Source organism: Protopterus annectens, chromosome 15.part0 (assembly GCF_019279795.1).
Source record: "Protopterus annectens isolate FY-2018-M chromosome 15.part0, PAN1.0, whole genome shotgun sequence".
Lineage (NCBI taxonomy): Eukaryota > Metazoa > Chordata > Ceratodontiformes > Protopteridae > Protopterus > Protopterus annectens.
In genome coordinates, this window is record NC_056749.1 from 533,046,560 (window position 1) to 533,069,476 (window position 22,917).

Below are 22,917 nucleotides of genomic sequence, written 5' to 3' on the forward strand. Positions count from 1 at the left end.
AGTTGAAAGATGTGTGAGGACTGATCACAAAGTGTACATTTATAATGAAACATGCTTTAAATATAATATTCAACATATATTTTTTATAGGGGCAAAGCTCCCATCCACTATGCAGGGGCTATGCACCTGTGTTTGGGAATGGTCACAATACAAACATCTGGAAGGCGACATTCTTTTAAAAATGGTATTCAAAATAATTTTTTGCATGGAAACAAAACTTCCCATGCCACGTGTAAGGAGTTTTGTCCCTTACACCCGAGTAATATAATAAGTTATGGCTTCTCTGCACATTGGGGGAAGAGTGATTTCTCCATGCAGTAGCCTGCACAGGTCAGGGCGTGATTTCAAATAATTGTGTATCCTGACATAACTGTTCATCTCACAAATCAACCAATTTGTTTATAGTAGCTGCAAAGTACAATACTTTTCATGGTGGTTTTTTTTATAAGTACTGTGCCTATTGAAATGTGCTGAAAAGCTCAGCTGAATGATTCATATATAAAGTAACAAAAAATACAATCAACTCATAAAATACATTTAAAAGTCAGCCTCGGGCTGTTACAGAGAAAAAAAATTAATTTAAAAATCAGACTTACAGTGTTATAGTTTACCATGTAACTGAGTTTAAATACAGTGATACAAATCTTAGTGTATTTGTGCAGAGCCAGAGATTTATTTTATCAGTCAGAGGAGAAGAGGCATTAAACAGAAATGTTACACACCTTAACACAATTTCTTTCATTTTCTTCTTACAGATATTCCTGAACTACACCAAAGCAGGTTCTAGTTTTGTATTTGGAGAAGCTCTGATTAATCAGGCCTTTGCATTTCAGGTCAGTACTGCTGCCTTTACTAGTATATATAGCTATATAAAATTGTGCTGTGATATATTTGTGTTTTCAGTAATTGTACAATGTGGGACAATACATTGCCTTTACTATTTGATATCTACTGCCCACATATGTGCTGACATATTCATTTCTTGTAGAAGAACAGGATTGCTCTACCTAGTCTGTCTGCTAGTTTCCGACAATTTTTCCTTCCTTTCAAGGAATGAGACTGAACAATCGTATTTCAGTCATACCTCACATGAATAAAAGAAATCTTAAAATGTTAATAAAAAAAGCACATGCATTGCTAGAGTTGTTTGATGTATCTTATTTTAGTGTAGCTACATTAACCATTTATTTAATTATGTGATTTATTCAACATTGAATTTGGCCAAATTTGATCATGTCACAATTATTGGAACCAAATTTAAATATGTAATGTGCTGGTTTAGTGATCATGCCTGATGAAGGACTAGCTTAAGAAATAGTTTGAAAGCTAGCACTTTTATATTTTCATATTTGAATTGTGTACACTGCCTTAATGACATTCACTACATGGAGTTTAATTGTTATGCAGTATCACTGATTCCATGAATTGTTCTTACCGCAGTACTGTAGTTTTCAGATTTCATATTTGTGGCACTGCTCCTGGCTTTATCCTAGTGCTATTGGGTGTTTGTGCTCCCACTAATATTACTCATGCCTGCCTCTCCATTTTCTTATTCTTTTATTCATGAGCACTTCCTACATAGTATCCATTCACCACTCTGTGATGCCTGTGCACAAGGATAGTTGGTTAATTATTCCGTTTTCTGTAAAGAATTGTTTCAAATGGAACCTGGATCATTTCAGATTAACAACACTTTGTTGTCTTTTAAAACATCTTTGGGTCTAAAATAGTAATCTTGATAACTATAAGAAGTGAAGGCAAAGATAGTGGCCCCAATTCAGTATTTCATCAGAACTATGTTAACTTGTAGGCCCATGTTTTAGAATATACCCTTTAACCATGTTGCTGCATTTACAAAAAATGTTATTGACTGAACTCAGTTTCATTTTTATTTCTGATTCAGTATGACATACTTCTTTGCAAAGATGTTCTTTTAGGAAGTTATCCAAGTTTAGAATGCACTACTGTCACACTAACACACCAAAATTAAGTGGATGGTAAAATATAGTAACAGCATATCATACTATACATGCAAAGGTGTTGTTGACATTAGAGTGAGCTTTTCTTTTGGTTCTCATCAGACTGATCATCTAGCCTTCTGGCATTCTACATTATCCTATGAGATGGTCATTCCTTTCAGTGAATATCTTATTGTTAAACCATGTCTTATTAAAGGAATGAGGCGAGGGCTGTGAGCCATTTGTTTGATTTACATTTTGTCATTGTTATTTATTTATTTATGAATATGTTCACTGTGGTAGAATGCTCATCCATTTGGATCATTTATCTGATACTCTGTTCTGCATGATTTTGGGTCCTGAAGGGCACTGCATTGTATATTGGTCTCTGCAACACACCACACACATGCTTTGTAATGCAGCTGTGTTGTACATGCAGTGCTACAGGTACCCAGGCTCTCCTTGCTATTTTTGGGAGCTCACCTATTGGCCTGCCACAGTGGTGCAGTGGTTAGCATTGTCACCTCACAGCAAGAGGTTCTCCCGTTCGATTCTCGGCTGGAGCACCTTCTGTGTGGAGTCTGCATGTCCTCCCCACGGTCGAGTGACGCTAAAGACATGCAGGTAGGTGCGAGCATGAATGGGTGTGCCTTCTTTGAAGGTTGCGCATTGGGCTGGCAACTTGGCACCGTAAAAATCCACTGCCGATCATGAGCGGACCGGAGTTCCGCTGTGGTGACCCCTAACCGGGAAAAGCCAAAAGACTTTGAAGACCTATTGGCCTGCATCAGCAGGTTCTCACCTAACAGAATCGGCTTGCTCCCTCATCCTGAGAGGGGTGAGCCTGCAGTGTTTGCTGACCTTCACCTCTCTTACTCAGCTCATCCAACTCCCATCCCTACTACTTGAATCCGGATCACTAGTGTTATAGCGAGGGCCGCTTTTCCCTCTGTATCAGAGATCAGCTCACACTGAAACTAAGCAAATGTCATATATTTTAACCAATTTTAATCAGATCCTATAGTATCATGTATGTAATAGTGAACCTACCACTCAGTGAAAATATGGAAGTACAAATGGTATATTTCTGAAAGCCCACTCATACTTTGTCTATATATAATTACGTACTCTGTCAGAAAATTGGTAAGTTTAGTCCAAATACTTTCTGTAACAAGATAAATTTGAGTGGTTCATACCAACAAGAATGACTGAAATAGTCAAAATGTAAGAATCTAAAAAAGTTTACTTTTTAAATTATAAGTTGGTCACCTTAAATGGCATAGAATTTATACAAAAACATATCTTAATTTTACTATTAATTTATCTAATAAAGTTTAACTTCAGTACTAGAAACACTAAAGCACACAGAACCATATTAGCACAAACTGTTTGAATAAACATGAGAGAACAGTTATGCCATCATACAAATAAAGAAATAGATATTCAAGTTAGCTAAATAGACCAGAAAATAATTATGTTGCAGGGGAGGGGGGACTACACCTGTTCACATTCTAATTTGGAGTCTTTACCACCACCACCACTATAATTAAATATACTACCACTGAGGTTGCAAAACTTTGAAGTAAAGGGAAAACTTGCTTTGGTGGAAAACCAAGTATTCACTGGCTGAACTGTTAGTACACTGCAGCCCTAAATTTAGTGTACTTAGTTTAACAGGGGTATGGAGAACAGGTAGCAAAAGCCCTACTACAAAAACATGTATAATATTTAGCACAGTTTTCTGCTGCTCTTTTAATATATTTTATATGGGAGTGAACAACACTGAGCTGTAATTTTAGAATAACAAAAAATATATGTGCTGACGCATGGCTCAAATATAGGGTACTTCTGTTTATGACAGCTGCCAGTTAAAACTGTTTGGAGGAAACCAATTTACATTTACAGCAATTTCTAGGAAAACAGATAATAAATTTGAATGCATACACATATCATTTCAGCAAGAGAAATTCAAGAGCCACAACAATAATGGCCATTATGCACGTAACACTAAGAATTTTCAGTATTTCTGACACAGGTTGGTCATTTATGGCAGCATGGTTCAAAAAGATCTGTATGAGCTTTTGAAGATTTTGGTCCTGTGTGGCTGTATATTTTTTATTGCTTGCAAGCTACATTTCTGATGTCGCTGTTTGTCCAGGTGGGGAATTACAGGAATTAAGACTCTGCCTGCGATTACCTCCTGGTTAATATATGACTAAACTCCCTGATGGCCACTGTGAAACTGACTGCAGTAGGTATTTGTTTACCTCCTATAGAACAAGAATCCATATTCCAGAAGATACAGCTTAACTGACATCACTGGATATGAATTGCTGGCACATTTATTAACAAATTAAACTAGTATAGAGGTTCTTCTTTGCTTTCAATTTCAGGTCACTAGAGAATATTTTACCTGTAACAGATTCAAATCACATTATCAAGACAAAAGGGAGATGCATGGATGAGATTTTTCTGACAGTTGTCATTGTTATTATTATTATTATTATTTATTTATTTGACATTTGTTAATTGGGATAAGTCCGACTGGGCAGGGGCCTGTTTTCAGTGGAGGCCCAGGGAGAAAAGCTCCAAGCACAAAAAAGAACATCCGATGTCTTACAGATATATATACAGTGAACAACAAAGTAACATTTGAGACATATACTAGCTAGTTAAGATTATGCACATAATAGTGAGACATAAGGAACATATTGAGAACATTGATGCATAAAAGCAATTTACAGGTGAAGTTTTTTTTACCAGTATGTAGATAATTAGGTGATAGGATAAGGTAAATTTGGAATGACTAAATAGAATAAGATCAGAAAAAAAGGAGTGTAGAGGGTAGTGTAGGACATGGAAGTGGTGAGGAAATAGGTGAGGGAAGTATAATAGAGCTTGACGGAAAGGTAATGAGAGAGTATGGGTGAGGCGAGAGAGCTATAAAGGGATGAGGGAGAGAAAAGGATATGGTTGGTATGAAAGGATTAGGAGAGTGAGGAATGGATAAGTAGGCAGGATTAAGGCAAGAGCAGAGCCAGGAGTTTAGATGTTTTTCTGGTAAAGCTTTTTTAAACTTGAAACTATTTGGGCTAGATCTGATGGTTAGAGGAAGTTTGTTCCAGGCCAGAGATACTGTATAGCTGTATATGCTATGGCCTATTGATCTTTTAGGCTTGTAGATATCTAACAGAAGTTGGTCTGAGCTCCAGAGAGAGCGATTGGGAATGTAGTAATTGATGAGAGTTGAGATGGCAAGACAGGAATTAGGTTTATTGATTATGAATTGGGCGAGGAGTGGTTGAGAGAGGAGGAGGCGGTGATTATATTTTTTTACTCAATGAGCCACACATCTAGCTTCCAGTAGTAACTGAGGAATATTCATTTCATTTCAAAACAACCAAGGCAACACAAGATAGGCAAAACTGAATGGTGTATGTGATACCAAGATAAATTATAATGCAACTGAAAAAATGATGAGAATATAAAAAACAACAAGCTAAATTAGGGTTTGGTACCTGTTGTTATGAGTCTAGTACTTTGACAATTTGGCTTGCCTATAATTAGCAATTCAATTTGCATATCTTATCATATACTACAGTAGTGCTATATCATCTAACTTAGGTGGCTTAGAAGCAGAACTGATACAAACATGTAATGGTACAGCTAAGGGAATATAATGCCCCCTTCCACAGAAAAGTGAGGGAAAGCTGGTAATTTATATATATGCATGTATATATTTTATTTGCTTAAATGATTAACTTACTAACCAGTCAATGTGTGGGCTGGTTCTAGGGGATCATTTACAACAACACAATTAGATTAGAAAGAGGCAGAGAAAACCATCAGGTAGGAGAGGTCATTTCATATTTCAACATCATCGTCTTCCTTCTCTTCTCTTCCACTGTGGAGCTGGAGTAGCTGACACAGTTTTATTGGCCATGCACAATAACTGCTACTGAAGACTGTCTTTACCAAGAAATGGACCATTTCTTTGCTTTGGCTAAGACCCTGTCATAGTAGACAATCTGTGTTGGATGATATGAGACAATATTTCTGTGTGAAGCAAGGGTGCTACATTAAGACAAGTTAAACTGAAGAAGAACTTTCCAAAACATATAATATTTAATGCTGAATTTGAAAGCATGTACAACTGACACGTGGTAACAAAATAATACTTCAATGAGCATAAGCACACTGACAGTTAACACTTCAGACACAATGTAATTTACCAATAACTAAAACTAATACAACTGCCAACTGCCTGAAGCACAGGAGAACCAAATGAATGAAAAATACATATTTTATTAACAGCCTTTGTCCTGTTTTAAATCAGGATTTCATCAGAGTAAACCAAACACCAAGAAAAAAAAGCATAAATAGATTAGAACCATTACATGACCACCAAACCCACCAATCAGTAAAATAAATCATTCTTATCCATGTGATGGTGCTGATCTATTTAATCGTTTTCCTGTGCTTCGGGTAGTCATCAGTTTTATTAGTTTTATTTTGTGTCTCTCTGAATGGTTCTTGGTTTTATTAATTATTTTTTTAATTTAACAATAACATATGAACTTGGTGTGGGTATTGTTGCATTTACCAATGATTAATGAGATTTGATCAGAAAGATGGAGCCTGAGTGATTAAGCAATGCCATCTATAGATAAATCTAGTATAGACATAGGTAATTGTTTTCTTTTTAATGGCATTATTTAAAAAACATATTTTCTCACCTTTCATAAATAATGTCATTGCATAAAGGAACTTTAGTGTTCTTCAACAACTCTTCTTATGAAAGGGATTTGTAAGGTATGCACTGCATATGTGTTCAGCTTGTAAGAGCTGATGCTTACATAATATATAAACAACACTAAAAATGGTATGCTAAACTGTTGTCATTGGGAGTCATATTGACTGAAAATTATCAAGCCATTTCTATTTCTATTTTTAATTTGCTACTGTATGTTCTGTATTTATTTATTAAAAAAACAGTGTAAGAAACTTCTCTGTGTGGAAGATTTTCAGTCCATATATTTCTAGTTAATCACTGCATATTAATCAGATCAGACAATAGTAGTAGAAGTAGCAAACTTAAACTCGTCTTAAGTCAAAACAAAACAAAACAAAAAATAATAAAAAATATATTATTATAAAGCATTGCTAAGTATTCGAAAGTAATCCAAGCAAGGCAGGCAGTCTGTTTCCAGTCGAAAATCCTTTATTAAGTACACAGACAAGCAATCCAAGTAAAACAAAAATAGAGTAATAATTTCCTCACAAGCTTTCTAAACATATATATACTTTTTATCAGGCATGGGAGTGGTTTATTGTGCTGTAAAACAAAGTGTTATTGGTACACATGTTAAATTCACATCCCTTCCCCCATCAGTGTGACATTCGAGCTGGTCCTGCCCTACTTAGTAGCTGTCATAATAATATTTAACCCTTATGTTCTTTAAATAAAATTTATAATGATGTGGTGCCTTCTTATTTAACCAGATTATTAAGTAGATTATTAAGTCTGTGATTTTATCCAAGACAATATACTACATGGCTGGAAATATATCAACCTTAGTTAATTTGGCAATCAAAATATATATATAAATATATACATATACATTTTGCATGTAAAAATCAATTTCTATTTTCATAACCTATTGTTAACAAAGATCACTTTCGTCCTTCTAGACTTCTTCAGGTCTGTGTACAAGAACCCTAAAAATAATCTCTAAAAATATATATAATTGTATAATTAGTTAGTATTGTTATTACACGTCATTTTGAATAAAGTGGAAAAAAGAACCAGAAAAAAATAAAAATAAGAAAAAATGTATGTATGATGATGGAAACAAAATATACACTTAAATTACAACTGATTTAAAACGGTATTTAAAACCAACTCGTAGAATAAAATAAAATAAAATACAATTAGTCATGTAAAAAATGTGGCAATTTTCTAAGTTCCAGTGCACTTTTACTTGAACAGTAGTAGTTTAGTCCAGGCTTCCTAAAAGAGTTCAGCTTTAATTGCCACATGAGTTCTCGTTTCTCCAGAATATTCGGGATGTCTCCTTCAAGATCACCCATGTCTATGCGATCCAGGATCTGGAACTTAACCTGTGTGTCTTTTATGAAGAGAAAGGTGCATTATTTTTACATCCAGAGTGGATTTCTGACAGATGACATGAAATCCTACGCTTGAGTTTATTTACAGTCTTGCCCAGATAGAATACATCACATTCATTGCACTGTGCCCCATAAATGACTTTTGTAGTGTTACAGTCACCCCCTGCACTGGTTTTAATGGTTTTCTTTAAATAAGGGCAATAAAAACTATCACTTTGCTGTATAAATATACAAAATATACAATTAGTTTCACATCTTTTAGTGCTTTTCTCATATGGTCTAGGTTTAAATTCAACAAAACTTCTAATGTTTCTGGACTTCCTATAAACAAATGATGGGGCTTCACCTAAGATGTTACTCAGAAAAGGGTTTCCTGCGACAATGTCCCAGTTTTCTTCAATAATATTTTTGATACTGTGATAATCCAAAGTGTATGTCAGGATGCAGCAATTTTTGCATTTGTTATTCTCTGTGGAATTACTTAACATTTTTCTGCTGGGGAGGTTATTTATTTATTTACTTCTTTACTGAGTGATGTTTTTGAATGGGGGCTGAGGAATCCACAGGTATCCTACTGTTTATGTGGGGACATTTTTTCTTCTTTTCAATATTTTAGCATTTTTTTGTTCTTTTTTATTTGTGGAGGGTGGAAAGACAAATTTAATAATAAATTTATTTAATAAATAATAGTTTCTCCTATTTACAAAGAAGTAGGCATGTCACTGTAACTATTTTTTAATCATAACAGCTGTACCAGCATGAATTTGTTTTCTCCAGTTTGTGGGATTAAGAATGAGGCAGCTGTAGCTATTTTACAGCTTGCTGGAGTCAAGTTTATGTTCTCTGATTTGTGGAGATGGTCAAGAATGAAATTCTAATGTCTGGCATTATTGAGTGACAGAAAACCTCGGTGACTTAACAGAAAATCAAGCATTTTAAGAGGGATAGGTAAAACATATGAGGAAAATTATGGACATCTGCAAATCTTCAAACAAATGGAACTCATCCCTAAATCAATTTCTAACTTAACAAGCAAATTTTATGTCAATAATAAAGGAACACAGCATTTCTACACTTACAATACAAAACATATAGAAACATTTACAAAATCTCCTCAAAATTTCACATAAAATGGCCAATGAAAATGCAAGGGGACTCTAAAAGGTACCCATTCATATGCACACAAGCACAAAAACACACATACAGAAAGAAAAAACCCACTCTAAGATAACATTTACATGACTGACGCTGACAAGATTGAACACAAAAAGAAAAATATATAAAAAGAATTAAAATGTAAACCTGCAAAAATACTAAAAAATATTTTTGCAGTGGGACTTCACTCCTGATGTGCTTGTTGCATCTCACATACCCCTGCTTCTTTCGTATACTAATTCATAAATTACTGTATCTTGGGGTAAAGACACCATACTTCAAGATACAACAATCTCAGTATTTTCAAAGAAAATTGCACATTAATGCTCAGTCACCAGAGTATTGATAATTGATTTCTTGCACTTAAGCTATATATCATATAATATCATATTATATCATATCATGTCATATCATATTATATGATTAGCATGCTTTTAGGATATATTTCTTGTGGAGATGTTTTTCAGTGAAATGGCTTCAACTATATGATGTTCAGGGAAATGAGTTTTCAGTGTTATGATGTAGACCAATATATATATATATATATATATATATATATATATATATATATATATATGGTTAACTATGACAATTGCTAATGGAGATTGTCTGTAGATGGAACACCTGAACATTGGATATTCGAATGTCCATCTTACGGAACATCTCCATGTTGAAAGTTCATATCAGCGAATGCAAAGTGCATTCGCTGATATGAACTTGAAATACTGTCAGAGATTGTGGTACAGTGCAGTGTGGTAAATTCATCCCTTCCCTCACTGTATTGCGATCTCAGAGTGGGAATATATAGTTAACAGGGGGTGTGGGGGGTGCAGGGGGGGCTTGCCCTCCTGCAAAAATGTGATGTTAGGTGCAGGAGTTTAGTGTTTCTATGCTCCTACACCGACACCACTTGATGTGTTCGATTTTAATGTCGAATCAGCTGAATTCTTTCAGCTTATTTGGCATTGTGATTTGCATTTTTTTTCATGGTTGTGGTTCAGTATTTTAGTCCCAAATTATTTTGTTCATCGATATTATGATAGTAAACCTAAATCTATATGTATAAATGAAAAATAATGAGGAAATTCCACCAACATAAGGGAAAAACTGCCCATCCAAAGTGAACTCAGAATTGCAAACCTGAAAATAAAAATACAGCAACTACATGAAGCATTTCAGTACATCAGTAGTAAGTAAATTAAAAAATAAATGAACCCTACTCCTCCCTTCCCCTTGTATACATCTATTCACAGTGGTTCAAAGTAAGGGAGGTTGCAGGAAGAAACTTAATAGATGAAGCTAAGTGAAAGGGGGAAGAGCTACAGTACAGCTGGGTCAAGTTTGAATATGTTTGCAATTCTTTATTAATAACTTATCATACACTACTGTGTTATTAAATACTCTTCCAGCAGTAGTCTGCCTCTTCAAAATACATGCTAGAGCAAGTTTCAGAATTTCAGATGTGTCAGATGGTTATAATCTTGTTAGTGATTGTATACACCTCAGATGTCTGGATATGATAATAAAATGGCAACATTAATGTTTTTCAACTTGTTTCACACGAAAAAATAAAGATAGGTCCTGCCAAGTTATATCAGTTGATTGTTTAAGTCTGGCCAATGTCAGCAGAAATCATTCAGTTTCATCCACAGACTGACTCCATAATCACTTAATACATCCACTTTATTGACTATGTACACCAGAAATGTCTGTTGTCAAGTGAATGAAATAATAAATAAATAATGACCAAAGTAAGCATATGTGCGTGTATATATGTATATATATATATATATATATATATATATATATATATATATATATATGTATACATATATACATATATAATATATATATATATACATATATGTATATATATATATATATATATATATATACATACATGTATGCACACACACACACACACACACACACACACACACACACACACACACACACACACACACACACACACACACACACACACACTCACAAACACATGATTTTGGTCACTTTATTGACTATTTAGCCTTCAGTTGTTTTACTCTTCAGAATACATGCTAGAGCTACTGTCAGATTCTCAGGCCTCTGAGGTGGTTAGAGGCACATTATTGACTGTTAACTCCTTAGATGTCTGACTATGATAAAATGGCTCAGTAAAGTATTTCAACCTGTTTTACGTAAACACAAACTAGTCCTGCCAAACCATAACAATAACTGTTTAACTGAAATCAAATAACAACAGAGGCTAGTCAGTTTCATTCACAGACTTTCTCCATGACCTTCAGTTATAGCCACTTTATTGACTGCATTCAGTAAAGATGAATGATCGTGATTAAGTGAATGAATAAGAAATAAATAATGGGCACAGTAAGTACATGTCTCTGTATCTCATACACACACACACATGCACACACACACACACACACACACACACACACACACACACACACACACACACACACACACACACACACACACACACACACACACACACACACACACACACACACACACACACATGCACATAAACATGTGGAACACTGAAAACAACTAGGGGTATGTGGACATGGACTATGAGAATCCAATGAGAATATATCAGTAACACGTGTCAGGAAGGTAGATATTCCTACAGACAAAAATGCCTGCATTCATCAACATATCTTTTGACCTGATAATTAAGAAGTGGTCCACAATGTTCACTATACCCAGTCAATGAGATGACTGCAGAAAACAAACATACCACTAGTGTCATTTCCATCCACAATTAACTGTAAATTCAAATTGCAATTATTGCTTCCCCTACACAAACATGATTTAAGCTGCACTTAAACAGAAGACGGAGGTAACTGCCTTATTCACAACTAGGGAGCAAGACTTAATTTGGGCTGTTAAAATAACAGTCAGGTAGCCCTTTTACTAAAGTTCTCAAAACTACATGCATGCAGAATATCAGCTGAAATGTGTTTATGTTCCCTTGTTTTTCCTTACATTAACTCACAGCCAATATCTACTGCATTGTTTCACTTTTAATAAAAAATTGTATTCAATAAAGTAGAAGGGGGAGTGCAGCCAGTGGCCTATGCCACCCCTGGATATACCCTTTACCTAATCTAAAAACAGAAGCTGAATAAAATTAGTTATCCAAATAACAAAAAAAAAAAAAAAAAACAAACAAAAAAAAAATTCTTTAATTTAATATGCAACAACTGTCTTATCAGTGTGATGTATGACGTTTTCTTGAAAACCCTTTGTCCTTGATGCCTTTGCCCTTTTCTGTGCTTCACTGCAAAAGCCTAGTCAGATGTCAACCACCCAAACATGGTGGTAAACCTAACCATGCCACTCCTGGGCAAGAAATTGGAAGTCCCCAAATAATTCTAATTTCTAAGCCCTCTATTAATAACAGATAAATATTACAAAAAATTTAATACAATTTGACCCCTAATTAATAAAATTGCATAACTGAACTCCCCTATCACCCATCATTGCTAGTTGTAAAATACCAGATGAAGAAAAATAACTTTCTGAATTATAAAAGTTGTCATGCTTAAAGCACCTTTCAATCTCCGTTTTAAGTTGAAAGTAAAACAATTTAATAGGCACATTGTTTTTCATAATGCTGCAGTCAAACTAAAAAAACATATTTTTGTAAAGGCTATGATGCTAAAATTTAAATACTTGTATCAGCAGCATAGCAGCATGGTTAACATCACATATCAAATGTTTTGAAGAGCTTAAAGTTTTCTAGCCAGTGAATTTTAGACGTTCTACCTTAATGCATACAATGATTCCATAAGAAATTTGGTGTAATATTAGATGCCACTGACATATTTTAGAAGGTGACATTATGCTCAGACAGGTTAGTGTTTTTTCACCGACAATTATAGATATAATAAATGTCTTATTATTTATTTATTTATTTTTGTGTAGTATTTTTTCTCCCCAGTTGGCAATTGGCTGCTATCAGGGCTTCTTCCTCATCTTTCAGGTTTACCAGGCTCTCTTGTTTGATCCTGGACTTTCACCAACCCATGCTTGGGGCCAACGAGGAGATCAACGTATCCTGGTGCAGTGTGTCTTGTTGCTATGGGGTTATTTTTTTGCTTATGCCCTAACTCCTCATTTCCCCCTGCACATATCTGTAACATCCACTGGGTGCATATACAATATTGATGTGCAGTATATCTTTCCACCTCAGCAGTGACTCAGCCAATGTCCCACACCTGTTCCCACTTATGATAATGTCCCCTTACATTCTCCCAGCCTTCACCAGAGATCTAATTCAAGGAGTATCCAGGAGCAGATCCTCCCCTCAGGATGGGCACACCCATCCTTTTCTTGCCATGCTTCTTACACCTGGGTCACGTGGACCAAAGTTGGGGCTTTATTCCTCTATGCTATGGTACTGCCTCTCTGATAAATTATTAATGCAAGATTCCAGTAAAGAAAAACTAATAAATTTAAATATTATCAAAGTTATCATTAAATATTTTAACCACACATATAACAAGTGGATACACACTGCAGAAAGTTTTGTTCATCCACATTCTGCTCAATAATTCTTTGTTACTCTTTTCTTTGTTATTCTTGCCTGATTTACACTAGTTCAGTTGACTTAGCTAACTGTGACATTTGTAGCCCCTTGTTGCAGGCAAAACATATTATTCAAGAATTCAAGGAGAATGTGTATGACACCCAGAGAAATAATATTCAAAATACTTTTTTTCTTATGTGTGTTCAAAGAAAGCCTTCCTTTTTTGAGATTTTGCATTATCTAAGTCAAACAAACCAGTGAAAATCTGCTTTAATCCATTAAAGCCTACCTTTTTCAAACGTATGAGTTATCTTAGTTAAAGAAACCAGCATCTACTTTACTTCTTTATAAATGGTAATTTTCTAGAGGACTATCCCCAATAATTGACTGTTTTTGGATATTTCTGCAATGTGTATATATATATATATATATATATATATATATATATATATATATATATATATATATATATATATATATATATATATATTTGGACTAAAAACCATTGAACAGCAATACATCAAAAATTATTGAACTAACACTGATTCAAACTACAAAAAGTTAAAAAGAAAAAGAAAACAGGGCAAGCCTCCTCCACCCCCATTTAGGAGAATGCATCTCACATATCCCCACTAGTTATCGATGCCAACTCTGAAATTGTACAACAGTGTGGAAAAGGAAAATCTCCCTTTACCCACTGAATGCCAGTGTCAAAGCATATGCAATCAAAATAAAATGACAAATTCTGTTCAACAAAATGCCATTCAAAAAATAAAAATACACCCTAAATTCCTCTAGCTCCAAACAATTAAACTTTTTTCATGAAAGCATCAAGAATGGTTTTGGTATATTTATCTATAACATACATTAAACGAGCCTCCAGCCCACAGATACAAAAAAGCAGCGGTCTTGACTGTTATTGAAAAAAATCAATTGCTAATGTTTTTTTTATACTGCAACATATGGAAAGGATAAAACGATCACTTTTATACAGAAATAATGCTCTTTTCTATCTAATGTAGTAAATATATTATATATTTATGTTTTGTCAGCTTTTATATTTTTTACCCAGAAGAAAAAAAATAGGGCATTGCCAATGGACAGCACAAAGGCTCAATGGCAAGATTTCTGCCTTATAGTTCCATAGTCCATAGCAAGATTTCTGCCTTATAGTTCCATAGTCCAGGGTTCTCTCCTGATTTTTGGTCACTGTCTTTGGTGAATTTGCATGCTGTCTCAGTATCTGTGTGGGTTTTCTCTAGGAATTCCAACTTCCTCCAACCTTTCATAAGCATGTTGGTCAATTTGCTCTACTAAATTGTCTGTGTATTAATATATTGCACTTACCATTGCACTTGTGTCCCAGGTTGTAATTAAAATAGTCTAAGGAGCAACTCACTCACCTTATTTTGTTGCCTTTATTTTGTTTTTCAGCTGATGGTGTTTCAGACATTTTAGTCTATAAATTTCAAAAAGGCATTCTGACATGAACTTGACCTCAACTTATAACAACAATATCCCACAATTCCTTCAAAATAGTCTAATGCAGTTTTTGGGCAAGACCCCATAGTCAGTCTTATACTGCATAATTAAAGGCAAACTAGCAATTATATAAAGCAGACACCAAAAGCTTGAATATATACATGAATTACTGAGCCAGTAAGATATAAATCATTTACTATAATATATAAAATGGCAGAACATATGTTTTGATAAAATAATATTTTTTTCTTTTCACTTCATAAAAAAATGCCAGTAATGTGATTCAGATTATATAATAAATCTGTAAGCCCCACAAAAAGCAAATTGTGTATGTTTGTTGTGAACTGGATACCAAAACAGAGTACTCAAATGTCTATATAAGGCTGATAATTATACTTATCAGTATGAGATCATATTTCTGAAACAATTTTAAATATTATAGCAAATTTCCTCATAATAATACATCATGATCTTCAGCTTCCAAATAGGCTTAGCTGGCTATTCTAGATTTACAGACAAATATACAACTTAATCTTCATGTAATATGCTGTACTGCATATGTTTCTAAATCGGGGTTCATAATTACAGTGGCAAGCGAAAATAAAATCCCCTATTCAGGATAAATGTATACATTTTTATTTATGATATAATGAAAACTTAGTAATGATAAATTCTAGATCACCGCATTCTGAATACTGAACAGAGGTTGTGTGCAATATTCCAACAGAATCTCAGTATAATGCAAAATATCTAACTGTGACAGTAAACTCATATAAACTGCTATGTCTGCTATGTATAAATGCCAATATGCCAATCCCCCTTAAATTTTCCTTGAAAAACTTTCAATCAGTAACAACAGGATGTTCAACTAAAACATTTATCTAAGACTGCTGTTCTGCCATTATTGAATTCACTGCAGCTAAGATTCTGAATTTGATCGAACCACTTTAGCTATTTCTGATAAGTGCATTTGAACCATGATGTGTTACAAATGAAAACACATTTCTGACAAAATATATAAGACTTTTACTTCTAAGGTAATGAAATCTCAGTAAGGATGTAGACTAGGCCATTACTGAATTCTGCATGCTGAACAGAAGATAAACATAACATCCCCAATGGAAAAAGTATACTGCTTAATGTCAGGCTGAAGCAGTGATGGGTATGACCCCTAAATTTAATTCTTATGTCAGTCACCCTTTCAGAGCTCATTATGATGCTTTTTGATATTAACAATTGTATAGTCATCTACAAAATAACTATAAGCATGCTATTCTTTTTTATTCATATTAGTGCTGAATATAACACCATCACTTAAGCAACTTCAAACTATGGTATTTTAGCCAGAACATGTTACAACTAGAAATCATCTAATGAAATATGTAGTATTTTTTATTTCTGATGGTAGGAGTTTTACTTCTGATGGAACAGCAGCACAGTAAAGATGCATTCTAAACCATTGTTGTATTCTGTATATGAGCTGAAGTTAAATACCAGACTCATGGAAAAAAAATGGGTATAATGCAAATTGTCAGATTGTGAAGTGAAGGCTTGCAAATCTCTGCATTTTTGTACCTCTATATAGAAGACATTATGTCAATATTCTTTTGAGATTCCATTATGAAACCTTCAGGCAATAACAACAAAGTAGCCAGCTATAAATACATCAAAGACTATTTTTCAGTCCTTAAGGATATTAGTGCTGCTTAACACTGAATTTGATCTATACCACTTTAACTGCTTCAAACTGCAGCATTTCAGCCACACAATACAAATGATTTTTTTTCTGGTGAAATACATTGGAATAATAAAATATATTTACTTCTGATGTAAAGAAAACTTATTAAAGCTGTTTTCTAGATCATTTCTATATTCTGCATACTGAGCAGAAGTTAAACACAATTCTTCCAATTTTAACCAAATATGATACAAATCTTCACATTGTGGCAGTGAAGGAATATAACCCCTGCATTTGGTACCTATGTATAACAATGGGCCATACTCTTAGTTCCTTTTCAAGATTTCAATATAAAATTTTCAGACTGTAGCAATAGAATGCCCAGATACAAAGTGTACCTAAATTCGCATCTCAGTGCTGAATATGACTCCACCACTTTATGAGCTTTGAACTAAGGCATTTAACCTCAAATTATGCACCACTGGCTCCTCAGCCAAGTGCATACACCACATATCTGAACCTGTGGTTTCTCTTGTACTGAGAAGGGTTATTATTCAACAATACATCATCATTAGGGAAAACTAACCTGTCTCATGATGGTCTAAACACAGTTCATGTTCCGTATTATATATTTTTGAATAATATGTATGACTTTTACGTATTATATAACTGCAGCTCAGTAAAGATATATTCTGGATTATTACTGGATTTTGCATATTGACCAGAATGTAAATATAGATTCACAGTGGAAAAATGTATACTACAAAATGGCACCCTGCAATAGTGAAAGCCTATGCATTCATGCATTTCTTAGCTATATGTAAAGGGAAACATGTCAGCCCCATGTAGAATGTCATTGCACTCAAAGTTTTTGTTCTACCCTTAGAGGTATAGTGCAGCTCAGTGCTGAATTTGACCCTACTGTTCTAACTCCTTTAAATCATGGCATGTTGTGCTATGGCATGTTATAACCAAAAATATATATTTTTTCTCCTGAAGAAATAATGTATAGTACATTTACTTTTATATAATGACAATTTAGTGCACACATATTCAGGACATTAATTTCCCTTTGTTTCCTAAGGAGAGGCTGTATGCTACTCAATGGAAACAGAATATAATACCAGGCTATAAAACAAACACTCCTCTGAAATTAAATATTTGGTACCTGTGTATGAGGCTATATATCAATTCCCCTATGATATTTCATAATAAAATGCTAGAAATATTATAATGGGCTACTAAGGTACAAAAACACACTCTAGACTGCCATTCTACCCTTGAAGATTTCACTGCCTGTCAAATCAGTTTTACAGAGTAGCATATTACTTTTGTCATTACATGGAGTTTATGTCTTGCTCTATATGCAGTAACAGAAATGTTTCCCTGTCTCATGAAATGTGAATGATTTTTACTTGTGTTGCAATGACAACTTAGTGCACATATATTCTAGACATTAGTTTCATTATGCCACCTGAACAGAGGTTGTATCACCCCACATGAAACAAGGTATAATGAGAGATGGTGATGTGACGCCTGTGCACTGGCCCAGCAATCAAGGAGCCTCAATCCTCACAACTAACACCAGTGAGGGACATCCATATAGGGAAAGGATAATAAATACACACACAGTAAAGTACAATTTTCCTTAAGAGCACACAGATATCACAGTCAGTCTGGGACTTGTTTCTCCCTTTCTCTTCAGGTCCCCAATAAGACTCCCCACTGGCACAGCTATAGGGACCACATCTCAGCCAGCTGGGCAAGCTAAAACCTCCAGCACCCTCTCTGTCTAACCAGTGCTTCATGTCCCTGCCCAAGTAGCTGACACACTCTCACACACACTTTGAGATAAGAGTTTATACAACCACACAGACACTCCTAGGGAAGGCTGGCACAGGTTCTCCAGATGTGCCCCTTTTACCCAGACTATACAGTAGAAATCACTGCCACCACCCAGCTAATATTTATCAGCTACTCAAAGGCCCTTAAATGGGTGTCCAATTATTACTGTGCAATATTATTATCCAAATGGTAAGTGTGACTGAACAGTCAAGGCTTATTAGAGTGACTTGGTACAATATCACTATATACATGCAATGTACTCTAGAGCTTAAATTAACTCTACAAAAAATAGCCACAGTGGAAAGGTTTAAAAATATTTAATAATAAATAATAAAAACACAAGACAATATTTCTTACTACTCAGTGCTAGTCAAGAGTTCCGAGATCACAGAGAAATACTTAAAATAATACCATAGAAAAGTTCTGACATCACAAAAAAAACACTTAGTCTAATCTTCCTAATTCCTAGCTATATCTAAGAGAAAACGCAATTCTAAATAACTTACATATAGAAACAGGCAGTGCTGGTGATGTTGGATGTTCAAAAGACAAAATGCTCTGAGCTCTCTGATTCTCTCTCTTTAAATTGATAATACAGAGCTGCTTCACATGACATCATTCTTCACACTTCTCTGGTGTTCCCAGGCTAACAGAAACTACATTTACATTCTTTAGACTGGGTCAGAAACCAGAGCAATAAAGAACATTTATACATGCAAATTCTAGCCATTAATTATGGTCTTAAAACAATAGGCAGGATGCCTCTCTCTAGACATATCGGCTCCAAATTTTAACATCAAAGACAGTCATGAAATGCTTGACTTACATTTCTTACAGCAGAGTGCACTGTTGTTACCTTTTTGCAGTTCAATATCCAATGCAGTCTTTTCACATTTAAGAGAACAAGCCTGTGGCTTACATATTTACAAATGACAGAATTATCTGCAAAATTCTATCTGGCTAGGCTGGCAGCCTTTACCTATTTTCACAGGTGACACCAAAAGTCCTCTGAAATGCTGTATTGGGTATATATGTATGAGGCAATATAGAATTCCCCCTGATAAAGTTCCTAATAAAAGTATTACAAAATTAGAATAGGATAAGAAGGTGCAATGTGCATTTAAGATGACCATTCTACCCTCAAGGATTTAATTGCAGCTCAGTCCTGATTTATACAACAGTACATGGCCATTATCAGTAAATGAAATGTTTAGGTCCCCCATATGCAGTTACCAAAATAATGCCTTGCCTGGTGAAATATTTATGATTTATGTTTACTTCTGATATATTGCCAGCTTAGTGCACATATATTCTGAAGATTACATCCTGCCTTCTAACCAGAGGTCATATAGACCCCAATAAACATTTGTGTATAATGCCAGACTGTGACATCAGATATCCTCTAAAACACTGCATTTGATACCTGTGTATGAGATCTTTTGCCAGCCCCCCTATGAAAGATCAGGAAAAAGTGTTAGAGAATTACATAAAGGACACTCAGATGCCAAATGCACTCAAGACTCCTATTCTAATCTCACAGAGTATACTGTATATCATTCATGAAAGAGAAGCATATTGTTTTTGTTTATTCCATGGAATTTAGACCACGCCATGTATGCTGTAACAGAAATGCTGCCTTCCCTAGTGAAATATGTATGACGTTTTATGTCTGTTATAATGAAAATGTAGTGCATATATATCCTGGACATTAGATTTATTCTACCTTTTGAGCAAGGGTCATATAGTTTCCCTGTGGAAACCAGTATAATACCAGGCTGTGATACAAAAAGTTCTTTGAAACACTGCACATTGTACCTGTGTATAAGAAAGATTACTCAAAGTAGGAGGAGGTCTTTGGTATGTATTTATTTTAGTGTGGTACTCTCTAAAGCGTATTCCAGTACATGGGACAACTTGGCATTATGAGCATCTGTTTCTGATACTCCCTCACACATTTCTGTTTCCCACTTTATACACCTTATGGGGCACTCTTGTGAGGTCCTTCCAATGGAAACCTTACATGCTTTTGTCAGCTAAAAAGTTAGTTACTTAACTTTTCTTCAGGGGGACAGGTTCACTAACATCTTATCTGGGGACTGTCTATCCAAAAGAAGATATGTGTCATCACTACAGACTGGCTTGATGGGTTGATCATGGTATATTTCTTACATTTCTTGTACTTCTTTCATGATATATTTATAGTGACTATGTCTTCTTTTCATAGGTTCATAGGTATATACTAGCCTAATGACCAACAGGGCCTTTATAAGCCTAGGCATGCAACCCAACCCAATTGCATCTCCTGGTAACATGGGCATGTTATGCATGTTCTATTTAAGTAGCAAGCAAAGTTCAGATCCCTGGATCTAGTGTTTCTAGTGCTGCTGATTTTGGTGATGTGCAAAAGCTCCATCAGGGCTGGATCTAAGGATGCTTTAAATGCCAAGCACAGATCACCTGTCAACAACCTGTAGGATATTGGCTCTAAGGCGAACTATAAAGGACAGTGTGTTAATACTCTGGATTCTCTTGGTGAGGAACCTTTGTGGGCATTCCAACTGTTGCATATGCATAGTCAGGTACATGCTAAAGGGGGCATTGTACTCAATGATGGGTCTGATAAGGGATGAATAGAGTGGTACTATAACTTCCTTGGACCTTGATGTTAAACACTTACTTATAAGTTGAGCAACATAGAATGATTTTCTTACTACCTTGGCTACGTGTTGGTAAAAGGCCAGATTACTGTCTCGATGTGTTCTCAGATCATTAACTATTGAGTCAACTCTTAGGGATATCTTATAAATGGAGTAATTTTCTTGGGTAGATGTTTTGCCAAAAGGCACCAAAATGCACTTCTTCTCTAATTCATGGCTTTGGTACCAGTCATTTGTCTGTGTTTTACCCTCTTGCAGAATGTTAATGCCATGGTGGGAATTTTTGACGGCTGTCAATTTGCAGTCATATGTGAACTTGGTGAGCCAGAGGCCCACGATATTAGCCTTGACCTTTGAGAAGTAGATGCCAAACAGGAATGGTCCAAAGACAGAGCCCTGTGGTACTCCACTGGTGACCTTCCTCTTGTTGGAGATGGTTTCACCAATACTGAATTATTTGGTCCTATCTGTGAGCCAACTGGCAATCCAGCAAGCTGTGTATGTATTTATGCCTAGTTCAGTGAGTTTGTCAACAATGTCTGAGTGCAAATTTATGTAGAATGCCTTGGGCAGGCCTCATTTATGCACTGTTTTTTCTTTATCCATTGCCTCAGTTACCTTCTCAAAGAAGTTACCAGGTTATGTAGGCTTGACCTTCCTTTGACAATGTCTTTGTTGATCATTTCCATGGTAATTCCTTCCATGGCTTTGCATAGTAGACTAGTCAGTGTAATGGGTCTGTAGTTTCTGGGGTTAGTTGATAGTCCACCCTTGTGAAGGGGGATAACCAATTGTGTCCTCCATTCCCTTGCTACATATTCTGTTTTGAGGCTGTAGTTGAAACTGGCTTAAGTAGTCCTGATAGATCACATTTTGGACTATTTAGGAGGCATATGGGATATGTTTGGGCCTCACTGAGGCCGTGTTTTAACCTTGGTCAGCTGATAACTGAGAGGATTATGCTTGTAAGGATTTCACAAGGGGTGGTAGGAGGAAATGGGGTGTAAATTTACTGGCCAACAGATTCGCTATGTCATTCTTCTCAGTGAAGATGGTTGCATTTACTACCACTTCAGTACACTGTTGCATGTTACATTTAATGTTTTGGACATAGCTGTGGAAGGCTGTGTTGCTGTGTTTAGCCTGAGAAGCTAGCTTGACTTTGTAATTGGCCTTGTTGGATTTAATTAGTCCTCTTACTTTTCTGTTTCATTTTATTAGTGAGCTCTTATCATTATGAGAGTTGCTCTTTCTAACTTTGACCTTGACTTGTTTCCTTTTCTTATGCACCCTATTTAGATTAAGATTCCACCAGTGTGGTTTGTATTGGGCTTCACTTTGGGCTTACTCCTTGAAAGTACAACAGCTGCTATGCAGACATTTACATGTTTGTACAATTGAATAATTCTGCATAGGCTGTTGTGAACTCTGGGTTTGGTGGGGAACTGAATTTTGTAAAAATTGACGCTTAATATGCTG

The 22,917-nt window shown here is 35.2% G+C and overlaps 1 protein-coding gene across 1 annotated transcript in view; it reads left to right on the top strand.

Annotated features, from left to right (window-relative positions):
• Nucleotides 1-22,917, top strand: part of LOC122789853 (sodium/nucleoside cotransporter 1-like) — a 486,120-nt gene that overhangs the window by 195,013 nt on the left and 268,190 nt on the right. The window contains exon 10 of the mRNA XM_044057287.1: nt 756-833. Within this exon, the coding sequence (XP_043913222.1) occupies nt 756-833 (78 nt within the window). The remainder of the gene's footprint in view (nt 1-755; nt 834-22,917) is intronic.